At 33.9% G+C, this 11,321-nt stretch overlaps 2 protein-coding genes across 2 annotated transcripts in view; both read left to right on the plus strand.

Moving 5' to 3' along the window:
* smtnl (smoothelin, like) overlaps positions 1 to 5,502 on the plus strand; it is a 28,636-nt gene extending 23,134 nt beyond the window's left edge. Inside the window, 2 exon segments of the mRNA NM_212805.2 lie at positions 1,783 to 1,934; positions 5,165 to 5,502. Of these exon segments, the coding sequence (NP_997970.1) occupies positions 1,783 to 1,934; positions 5,165 to 5,291 (279 nt within the window). The 3' untranslated portion in view covers positions 5,292 to 5,502.
* si:ch211-108p6.4 overlaps positions 1 to 11,321 on the plus strand; it is a 133,218-nt gene that overhangs the window by 90,336 nt on the left and 31,561 nt on the right. The gene's annotated exons all lie outside the window — the stretch shown is intronic.

Here is an 11,321-nt window from a genome sequence, read left to right on the forward strand (position 1 = left end):
CTGTAAATTAAAATTTCCATAGATAATTTTGGCACAACACTTTCTGCAATACAACACTGAGCAATTATTGTGGTGACAATAATGCTGTTTACAATACAATCACATTAGAAAATGAAAACATTGACCATATATTAAAAATATTTAAACGACCTGTCCATTAATAACAAGTCTTTTTATCAAGAGGGTCAGCACTGAAAATAGTTTTTCTGAATGTATATTAGTTTTTTTTTGTGTGTACAAAATACTTGATTTATTAATAAGTGGACCTAAATGAACATATAAGAAAAATATAGAAGAAGAAATAAACCATGTCATGGCACCTTTAACATCGATAAGATGAACAAACATTATGTTAACATTGTCCAGATGAATAAACATATAGTGTGTGTTATTAGTCTTCCTCTGTGTGTGTATTCTGCTTCACTCTAATGCTGCTTTGCGAAAGCAGCCCATGTGGCTCTAGTTAGAGATAGTAATGTAATGGTCAAGCCCAATTTAGAGTCGAGAGAAAGCAGTACGTAAACATTAGAAGCAGAGCAGACAGTTGACAACACGCATGACCATTTCAATTTCCTTCAATGACACAGACTGCCTTAGTCTGTCAGATCAGCCGACTATGGATGAGAACTGAACACTGTTAAATGATGAGGTGTAGAGAAAAACCCAGCATTGATGATAAGAGACAGACAACAATAAAACACTGCACTGACAAGCACAAGCAGGTCTGCAGAGTCTCAGAGGAAGCTATTATTGTTTTGTTGCTTGAATGCCAGAAGATAATACTTTTTCATATCTATTGTTATTCTTATTTATTATGGCCTTAGGTTTTAGGATTTATTCTTCAATTGACAAGAATTAATGTGTGTGTAATTGAAATTGTCATTTTGGTTATTAATTAGCAGCGATTATTTTTTAGGAATATTTTTATTTTATATTATTTTACTTTAAATTTCAGTGTGTATATAAATACAAAGATATGCATACAGTATTCATCTATATATTTATCATGTGCATTCATTTATTCGTGATTACTTTTTATTTTAAGTTTTGGTGTATTCATTAGTATTTGTTATGCTGTTTTTTTTTATTTTTTTAATGTCTGTAGATTTTGTATGACGTTTTGTTTCAGTGTAATATGTCTGCCATTTTAATTTTGGTTAAATTTATTGTCATTTTATTGTGTTTTTTTATTTATTTAATTTTTTTATATACAGTTTATCTAGGTCAATTTTATGCTATTGTGGTATTTTAAATTAAACCAAACTGAAATGAGAAAAAATGCTTTTAAACCAGCTGAAAAATTAGTAATATTAAAACTAAAAATATATATTTTATTTCAGCTAATGTATATTTCTTATTTATTGATTTCATATAGATTTAATTTTACAACAAAATGAAATGTATATTAATAACAGTGTTAGGAAAAAAGTAATATATTACAATCTGTAGTCACTTTAAAAACAAACAAACAACTAAATGTGTTAGTTACTTTTTAAGGACGCAATGTGAATATAAATGTGCTGTTATTTTTTTTTTCAATTAGCATTTTTTACTTTTTTTAAAGAGATAAGGTAAACATAAAATTGTAATATATTACTTTTTACCCAACACTGATTAATAACCAAGATATACTATATATATATATGATCTATAAAAGTCACAACTTGACGTAAGCAAGAACACTTATTCTAAAGTACATTTGGGTGAATCTGACTGTGTTGAATGATTTGGTGCAAAAGCCCAGTGTGATGTGAAATATAACCGCTTGGCTCTCTCTTGCAGAACATCGACATTCAGAACTTCTCCTCCAGCTGGAGTGACGGCATGGCGTTCTGTGCCCTCGTCCACTCTTTCTTCCCCACAGAGTTTGACTATAATGGTCTGTCCCCTGCCGAGCGCAAACACAACTTTGAGCTGGCATTCAGCACTGCAGAGTAAGTCACCTCTTGATAATAGCACTGAGATGTCAAAATGCTGTCTTAATATTGAGGAGTTTGTCTTACTATCGTCTCTCTATCTATCGGACACTGAAAAGAGTAGATAAAAAATTATAAGTATAACTGTTTCTTAAAGAAATTATCATTTTGTTCACCAAAGATGCATTAAATTAATCAAAAGTTGCAGTAGAAAAGATTTAGATTTCAAATAAACTTTCTGTTTAGCAGATTATGATGGTTTCCATAAAAGTATTTAGCAGATTCTTCAACTATTTCATTTGTTTTCCTGTCACCATAGCAAAATTAATTGTCCAGAATGAACTGTTTGACTAAAAACTACTTATAAACAATAATAATAATTTATTAAGGCACCATATCAGCATATAAGATTTATAATATAAAGTGTTTTAACATATTGACTTTTATTGACATTTTAAATAGTTTGAAATGATTGTTTTGTCTGGGTTGGTCATGTAAATTATGGCACTAAAAGCGTGATGAGCTACTTGTACTTTTTTTCTTAGTGTAGAGATTATTAAAAGTTTTTTCATATATTTGAAAAATGAGAGCTGCCGGCAGCTAGCTCTCTGCAACTCTCACATGGTTGCCCACTGAAGCTAAGCAGGGCTGCGCCCGGTCAGTACCTGGATGGGAGACCACATGGGAAAGCTAGGTTGCTGCCGGAAGTGGTGTTAGTGAAGCCAGCAGGGGGCGCCCAACCTGCGGTCTGTGTGGGTCCTAATGCCCCAGTATAGTGACGGGGATGCTATACTGCTCAGTGAGCGCCGTCTTTCGGATGAGACGTTAAACCGAGGTCCCGACTCTCTGTGGTCGTTAAAAATCCCAGGATGTCCTTCGAAAAGAGTAGGGGTTTAACCCCGGCATCCTGGCCAAATCTGCCCACTGGCCTTTGTCCCTCATGGCCTCCTAACCATCCCCATATTCAATTGGCTGCATCACTGTGTCCTCTCCACCAATCAGCTGGTGTGTGGTGTGTGGTCTGGCGCAAAATGGCTGCCGTCGCGTCATCCAGGTGGATGCTGCACACTGGTGGTAGATGAGGAGATTCCCCCCACTGTGTAAAGCGCTTTGAGTGCCCAGAAAAGCGCTATATAAATGTAAGGAATTATTATTTATTATTATTATTGTTGTTTTATTTTTTATAAATTAAATAGTTTCAGACTGTGTGAAGAAGTCAGTAAAAGTCACTTTGTCAAACTGCAGAGTTACATTTTCAGCTTCAAAAGCGATTTAAAAGCTTTAATAAATGAAAATGAATCATGAGACAACTGTTTATTGACTACAGTAGATTAATAAATTAAGATGACACGGTGGCTCAGTGGTTAGCACTGTCACCTGTCACAGCAAGAAGGTCTCAGGTTGAAGTCCCGGCTGGACCAGTTGCCATTTCTGTGTGGAGTTTGCCCATGTTGGTGTGGGTTTCTGCCTGGTGCTCCGGTTTCCCCCACAGTCCAAAGACATGCGCTATAGGTGAATTGAGTAAACTCTATTGGCTTTAGTGTATTAGTGTGTGTGAATACAAGAGGGTATGGGTGTTTCCCAGTGATGAGTTGCAGCTGGGCATCTGCTGCGTAAAACATATGCTGGATACGTTGGCATTTCATTCCGCTGTGGCGTCCCCTGATTAATAAAGGAATTAAGCTGAAAAGAAAATGAATGAATAAAATTGCCCGTAGTGTTTTTCTTGGGGCTGAATTAAGAGCCTTAATCTAATCTAAGAGCCCCCAAATAAATACCTAGAAGTATAAATGATTCCTATAAATTATATATAGCATCATTTTCTAACATATTTTGTATGACGAGGGTCTAAAAAAATTTAAGTTTACTATAATAAATAAATCAATCAATTAAGAATAAATTAAAGTACAAACTTGTGGGCTGAGAATTGCTTAGGGCCCCTAAATCACTAAAAATGCCCCTGAGTGTATGTGTGTGAATGTTAAAGTGTGTGGGTGTTTCCTGGTACTGGAAGGGCATCTGCTGTGTAAAACATCTGTTGGATAAGTTGGCGGTTCATTCCGCTGTGGCGACCCCTGATGAATAAAGAGACTAAGCTGAAGGAAAATGAATGAATAATAAATTATTTGTTTAAAAATAATATTTATGTGTGTATGATTAAATTGTTTAATATTTTTATAATAAAATATATAATAATATCCTGTAACCTTCCTTGCAAATTCCAAGCAAAAATATAATTTAGAGCATTTAACTTTTGCATATACAATTCATAAAAAAGTTTAATTAGTTAGTAGTTAAGATTTTGGTTATTCCACCTTTTTTTTCAGACTTCTCACAAATAAAACTACTATTTGGTTTTCTAAAAGTTAATATAAACATGTCTGACAACATTACATATTTTTTGTTATTGACTGACTTGTACCATGTACTCATTCATTCATTTTCCTTCGGCTTAGTCTCTTATTTATCAGGGGTCACCATAACGAAATGAACCACCAACTATTCCAGCGTATGTTTTATGCATCGGATGCCCTACTGCAACCCAATACTGAGAAACCATGTACTCAAAAAAACATAAAGCTTGTCAAAAGGCAACAAAAGTAATGTCCTACAACATTTGTGTATGAAAACTGCTTAGAAAAGATGCTTCAAAAATCTCCTTTTACATTTAATGGAAAAAACAAATCAACATACAAGTTTAGAATGACATACCAACATACCGACAGCAGATTCATTTTCATTTAAAAGCGCTAATAAAGTATTAAAAGCCTTTTAATAGGAGCAGACCGGACAGTTGAGAAGCAAACTCAACATGACCCGACCCAACGAGCAGAACAGAATGAATCTAAAATAAAAGTTGACACAAATCATCCGCAGTTGTGCTGCACATCACCTCACAGCACGGCACATGAGATAAAGTTACTTAGTTTCCGATGTGTCTGAGTCTAGAGTGTCCGTAACCTGCACTTTAAACCAGTAAAGCATGCCAGCAAATCCCTGCGGAGCTCAAAAAAAACCTCCCCTTTCCCTACTCGGCTACTCCGACCTGACAGCCTGGAGCATGACATCATCCCTGTGTTCCAATTCCCACATCCTGAAATATTCCAACAGACCAAAAACTGCCCTGTCGACGTCATCTGAACATATGTATTACACTGCTCGTATTAATAGTCAACAGATATGCAGGATGACCAGAAACAGCCGCACAAGTCCAGCCCTATTAAATCTGTTTCTCTCTGTATTTCCAGGAAGAAAGCTGGCTGTGATAGGCTGATTGAAGTGGAGGACATGATGGTGATGGGCAGAAAGCCAGACCCCATGTGTGTCTTTACTTACGTCCAGTCACTATATAACCACTTACGCAAGTTCGAGTGAGGTCTCAGCCTCTGCACTACCCTCTGCTGGACAAAACTGAACTGTAGTTACTAAAGGTTTGGGTTGGAATATGTCCCATGCCAGACAGACGCTTCTGCCGTTGCATTTTAGTCAAGAAAAGGTCATCGACTATTTATGCAGTCTTTGTGTGTGGCACGCTCTTTATAGAAATTGTGAGCCCTGGTTTATTAATAAATAGCATGAAGTTAAAGGGCTGGTTCACTACAGAAGTTCTGTGATTATTTACTTATGCTCATGTTTTTTTTTCAGAATTGTGAGACTTTCATTTATCTGACAGATTTCTGTCCCTTTAATGAAAACTGATTTACCCCAAATTCTTACATTTCCTCTTAAGATTTTATTTACATATTGCAGTAAACAGAGGTCAACGTTGACAGGGTTCAGATGTGGTCATGGAAGCTCAAAAAACGCTTGCTCAACACAAGACAACCAATGAGGTTCATTCTTGCATGTCACGTGATGTTTGTTCTGGCCAGGGTCAGAAATTTATTTTTCTATTAAGGGGCAATATTTGCCCCCTGGAATTGATTTCCAGGGCATTTTAACCTTCATAAGGACACTTTCTATTATTGTTTCATTCATTGCTAAAATTGCCTTATTGATTAATTATTGTTATCGTTACTAAAACAACCAATGGGGTATATGCACACAGATTTTTAATTTTCAGAAAGCCAGCCTAATGGCTCCTGGTGAACTGTCTTTCCATTACAAAATCGCCATGTTTAAGATCTGCTTTCTTTAAAAATAAGTGATCTTCACAGCCTGATAGATATACAATATAAAGTGGGTCTCAGACCGGACAAAAAGCACTGCATTAAATTCCATTTTTTCCATGCCATCTCTTTAAAATCTGAAATTTTATTTGATGCCAGTATTTTCAATTGAATTTCTGCGCTAGCCTGCTGCCACTGATAAAAGTTTACACGGTATATCGCAGGGGTGGCGAACCTGTTTGGCATGATGAGCCAAAAAAAAAACTTTATCACTGCAAAGAGCCACACAACAGATGTGCAAACAACAGTATATCTGTCACAATAACTTATACACCTAATTATATAACGCAATAGTTTTCATGGATTTAAATTAGCCTACCTCATTTTACTTGACTCAGTGGGACACCTGACATTCCTTGGTTTCCACAATCTTTTTCAGGTCTGGCTCGTATTCAGTTGTGGCTACTCGTAGTAACTCTTTCACATGTGTGTCAGTAAGAACAGAGCGATGCTTTGATTTCACTAGTTTCAGTGTAAAATCCCATTCAGATAAAAATGTTCTGCCCTCATCTTCGTATTTACGCTTAGCTGTACGCTTTCCTGACTCTGCCATGACGATTGATATTAACGAACTGCACGTCACTCGTGTTGCGCCCCAATCAAATGGGGCTTCAGTGCCAACCCTTGACTGAAGGCGTGTCTGAATGGAAGCGTCAGAAAATAAAATTCAGTCAGCAATAGGCCACTTTCTAGCAGGTGTATTTGCATACAGCGATCTGATTGGCTAACGCGTCCGTAAGCGCTTGAAAAGTTGAGCTACTCCCAGCTTCTGCAGCGAGCAACGTGAAGCCCCGTGTGAATGGGGCATTAGTCAATTGGTTATTATATGTTAAATCGCGCAAGAGGTTGAGCCGCACAAAAGCAGAAAGAGACGCAGAAGCCCCGTGTGAATGGGGCGTTAGTCAATTGGTTAATGTATGTTAAATCTTTTTTTTTTTTTTTTTTTTTTTTTTTTTTTTTTTTTATTGCAATAATAACAATACATTACAACAAATACAAGTACAAGACTGAAAGAAGTATAATACAATCAATAGAGATATTACTTTTTAAAAAAGTGGATTGTAACAAATTTAGAACAAATATAATAAATGTAAAAGAAATTAAAGGGAACAAGAGAGAGAAAAGACAAAGAAAAAAATAAAAAATTAAGGGCACATAAAGATAAAATAAATTATTGCAAAATTTTAAATAAAGCACATATTTTAGAAGTTTTAATAGCTTTCTTATTGTGAGAGTCTGTGATGTTTTTTAAATAAAGAGCTAGTTCTCGTTTAAAAAATAAAAAATTAGGCTTACCATGAGTATATTTGCATTTGTGTATAAAAAACTTTCCAATAAATAAAATGAGGTTTATGCAAAAAGTTGCATTAAGGAATTCTTTTCCTTTAATATAAAGCCCCAAAATAACATGACGATAGCTTAAAGAAAAATCACCACAAACCTTTTGGACAATTAAAGAGTTAACATCAGACCAAAAAGATTTAACAGTGGGACACTCCCAAAACAAGTGAGCAACAGATTCAGAAGAGGTTTCACAGAAAGTGCAAGAGATGTCAATGTCATTTTTGAATTTTTGTAAAAATTGTTTAACGGGATAAAATCTGTGAATAATTTTAAAAGATATTTCTTTAATTTTATTCGTTAAAAAAAATTTCTGGGGGAGCGACCAGACATACGACCAATTAATATCATCAAATAGGTTGTTCCAATAAGAAATAGAAGAAGGATTTGAGATGATAAGGTCTAAAAATAAAGATCTGATTTTATGATTGGATTTTTTAGTGGAAAAACAAATAGAACCAACAACAGTAGAATCAGGACTAAGGGAACAAGCAGAAATCAATGAATTATTATTATTATTTCTAAAAAGCATACAGATTTCAGAGGAGATGGCCTTACAAACTATATTAAATTCTTTTTTGCATATGTCAAGACTATATCTTGCAGTAAAATCAGAGTAAGTAAATAAGTTACCATTACTGTCAAATAACTGCTTTACTAATATCACACCGTTACTGAACCAATTATTAAAGAATATAGATTTCCTCTTATATAAAATATTACAATTGTTCCAAATTAAAAAATTGTGTGGCGAGAAATTGTGCTTATAAATAAGTTTCCAAGCCTGAAGCATTTGCTGATGAAAATTGGAAAGTTTGATAGGCAGTTTAGTAATTGAGAAATTACACATTAATAAAAAGTCAATGCCTCCTAATTGAGAAAAAATATAATTAGGAATTACATTCCAAATAGAAGATTGATTGTGGAGAAAGCGTTTAAGCCAATTTATTTTTAAGGTATTATTAAGAGAATCAAAATCTATGAAGTTTAAGCCGCCCTTATTATAGGAATTTAAAATAACTGATTTTCTAACATAGTGCGTTTTATTCTTCCAAAGAAATTTAAACAGCATTACATCAATCAATTTACAGGTCGGTTTATCTACAAATAAAGAATGAGCCGCATAGGATAACCTAGAGATGCCTTCAGCTTTTGTAAGTAAAGTCCTACCTTTTAAAGATAAATCTCTTAGTAACCAAACATTAAATTTTTTTTTAGTTTTTTCTAATATAGGGTCAAAGTTTTCCTTACATCTTAGTTTTATGTCTTTTATTATTCTAATTCCTAAATATTTTACATTCTCTTTGACAGGAATATTATAAATAGAGGTGGCAACACATTTTTTAATCGGAAGCAACTCACACTTATCAATATTAAGCTGAAGGCCAGAAGCATTAGTAAAAAACTGAAGAGACTTTAAAGCAATTGGGATCTGAGAGACATCTTTTAAAAACAACGCAGTATCATCAGCTAACTGGCTGATTATTAATTCTGTTCCAGCGACAGAAATTCCTTTAAGAGGACTTTCTTTAATATGTAAACTTAAAAATTGTGTAGCAATTAAGAACAGATATGGGGAAATGGGGCATCCTTGTCTTACACCACGCTTTAAATCAAATCTGGGAGAAGTGCCATTATAAAGCCGAATAGAACTATTTCCATTATTATAAAACATTTTAATACAATTACAGAAAAAACTACCAAAACCAAGTTTATGCAGGGCCTGTAATATAAAATCATGTTCTAGGCAATCAAATGCTTTATAATAATCCAAAAAAAGAATAAAACTGTCAGTAGAAATAAGATCTGAATAATCCAATAAATCTAAAATCAAGCGGATATTATTAGATATATGTCTCTGGGGTATAAAACCTGATTGGCACTCATCTATTATACTATTTAGAATAGATTTTAATCTTTTTGCTAAGACTAGGGCAATAATTTTATAGTCAGTGTTCAATAAGGAGATTGGACGCCAGTTTTCTATTAAAAGGGGGTCTCTATTGAACTTGGGTATTAGAGTTATTAGACCCTGACATAAAGTAGGAGGGAGCATTAAATTCTCAATACTTTCTAAAAACATTTTGTGTAAAAAAGGAGTCAGTTTTTTTTTAAATAATTTATAAATTTCTGCAGACAACCCATCAGTTCCAGGGGATTTATTATATTTAAGATGATCAATTGTCTCAGCAATTTCAGTAAGACTAATAGGTGCATCACACAGAAGACTCTCTTCAGAACTGATTTTATTTATGTTGGATAACGAATCAAAAAAATGTGTGGCGGATGCCTGACAAAATTTAGAAGAGTATAAATCTTTATAAAATCTGGCACAAAATTCTGCAATTGTTTTGAGGTCCTCAGATATATTCCCGTCAATACGTAGTTTTTGAATAGAATATTTAACTCGCTGCCTTTCTAGCCTAAAAAAATATGCAGAGTTCTGCTCACCCTCTTCTAGCCATTTTCGACGAGACCTTATGAAGGCACCTTCAGCTTTTTGTTTATATATATCTTCTAAAAGATGTTTCTGATCTATAAATTCAGATCTCTCTGTGTCGGTAAGATCCTCTATATTTTTATGTGATAATACAGATATTCTAGCCATAATTTGATCTTCATTTTTTTTTCGAGTTTTTGCTAATAGACTACAATAATTTCTACAGTATTTACCAATTTCAAATTTAAGAAGTTCCCAATTGCTACAAAATAAATTTTCTCTATTAGCTTTATCCCAATAAGAAGAAATTAAATAATCAATTTTAGTTTGAACTTCATTGTGTTTTAAAATTGAATTATTAAGTTTCCAGTATGAGGATCTTTTATGTGGGGGAGTAGAGGATATTGGTACATAGATAATAATGGCTTTATGATCAGAAAATAAAGAGGGAATAATATCCGTTTTTATGTTTGATAATTCAGCCGAAGTTAACCAATAGTCAAGACGGGATTGATTAGAAAGTGAGTTATTGTTCCAAGTGAAAACTTTTTGTAAAGGATGAGTTTCTCGCCACACATCAACAACAGAAAACTTTTGTACAAAAGAAAATAAATAATCATTATTAATACAGGTGGGATGGGGGGGCCATCTATCTAATGTGTTATTAAACACAACATTAAAGTCACCACCAATAATTAAATAAGAGTTTGGATATTTAGTTAACATTTTAGATAATTGAGTTTCTAATTTACTAAAAAAAAACTTATTATCTTTTGGAGAATTATAACCATAAATATTGGCAATAACATATGTTAGGTTAGCAAACTGTAAAGCTAGTAAAATGAAATGACCATTAATATCACAATCACTAGCCAAAATGTTTCCACTAAAATTATTTTTTAAAATACAAACTCCGGCAGAATGTTCATTTCCATGGGACACCCAAATTTCTGACCCCCATTGTGATCTCCATAAATTAACTTCTTGTACGGTTGAATGAGATTCTTGAAGAAAGCAAAAATCTGTTTTAAAACGTTTAAGAAATAAAAAAACTGCTTTTCGCTTAAGAATGTTGCGTAGCCCTCTACAATTTAAAGAGACAATAGACAAGGACATAAAAAGAAACAGGAAGGATAAGAAAAAACACTGGAAACAGGAACAAGACCTAAAAATTACTACAAAGTGAGAATATCACTATAATGGAAAACCAAATGGTCAAACCCTAAATCGGAAGGGATGAGGACAACAATCCCTTTATAATTAGTTTGAACTGAACTTTTGAAGTATGAGAAAATCAGGTATCTTCGAGGTGGAGAAAAAGAGAAAAAAAAATGTTTTATGCTGCAGTCCATACTATAGCACCGCCAAAAGGCAATGATGATGGATCATATCAAGTCCAAACTTTAGATTTTATGTAGGAGGAAAAATCTCTGTACCATCCACAAAAGCGCGTCC

Source organism: Danio rerio, chromosome 15 (genome assembly GCF_049306965.1).
Source record: "Danio rerio strain Tuebingen ecotype United States chromosome 15, GRCz12tu, whole genome shotgun sequence".
Taxonomy (NCBI): domain Eukaryota; kingdom Metazoa; phylum Chordata; class Actinopteri; order Cypriniformes; family Danionidae; genus Danio; species Danio rerio.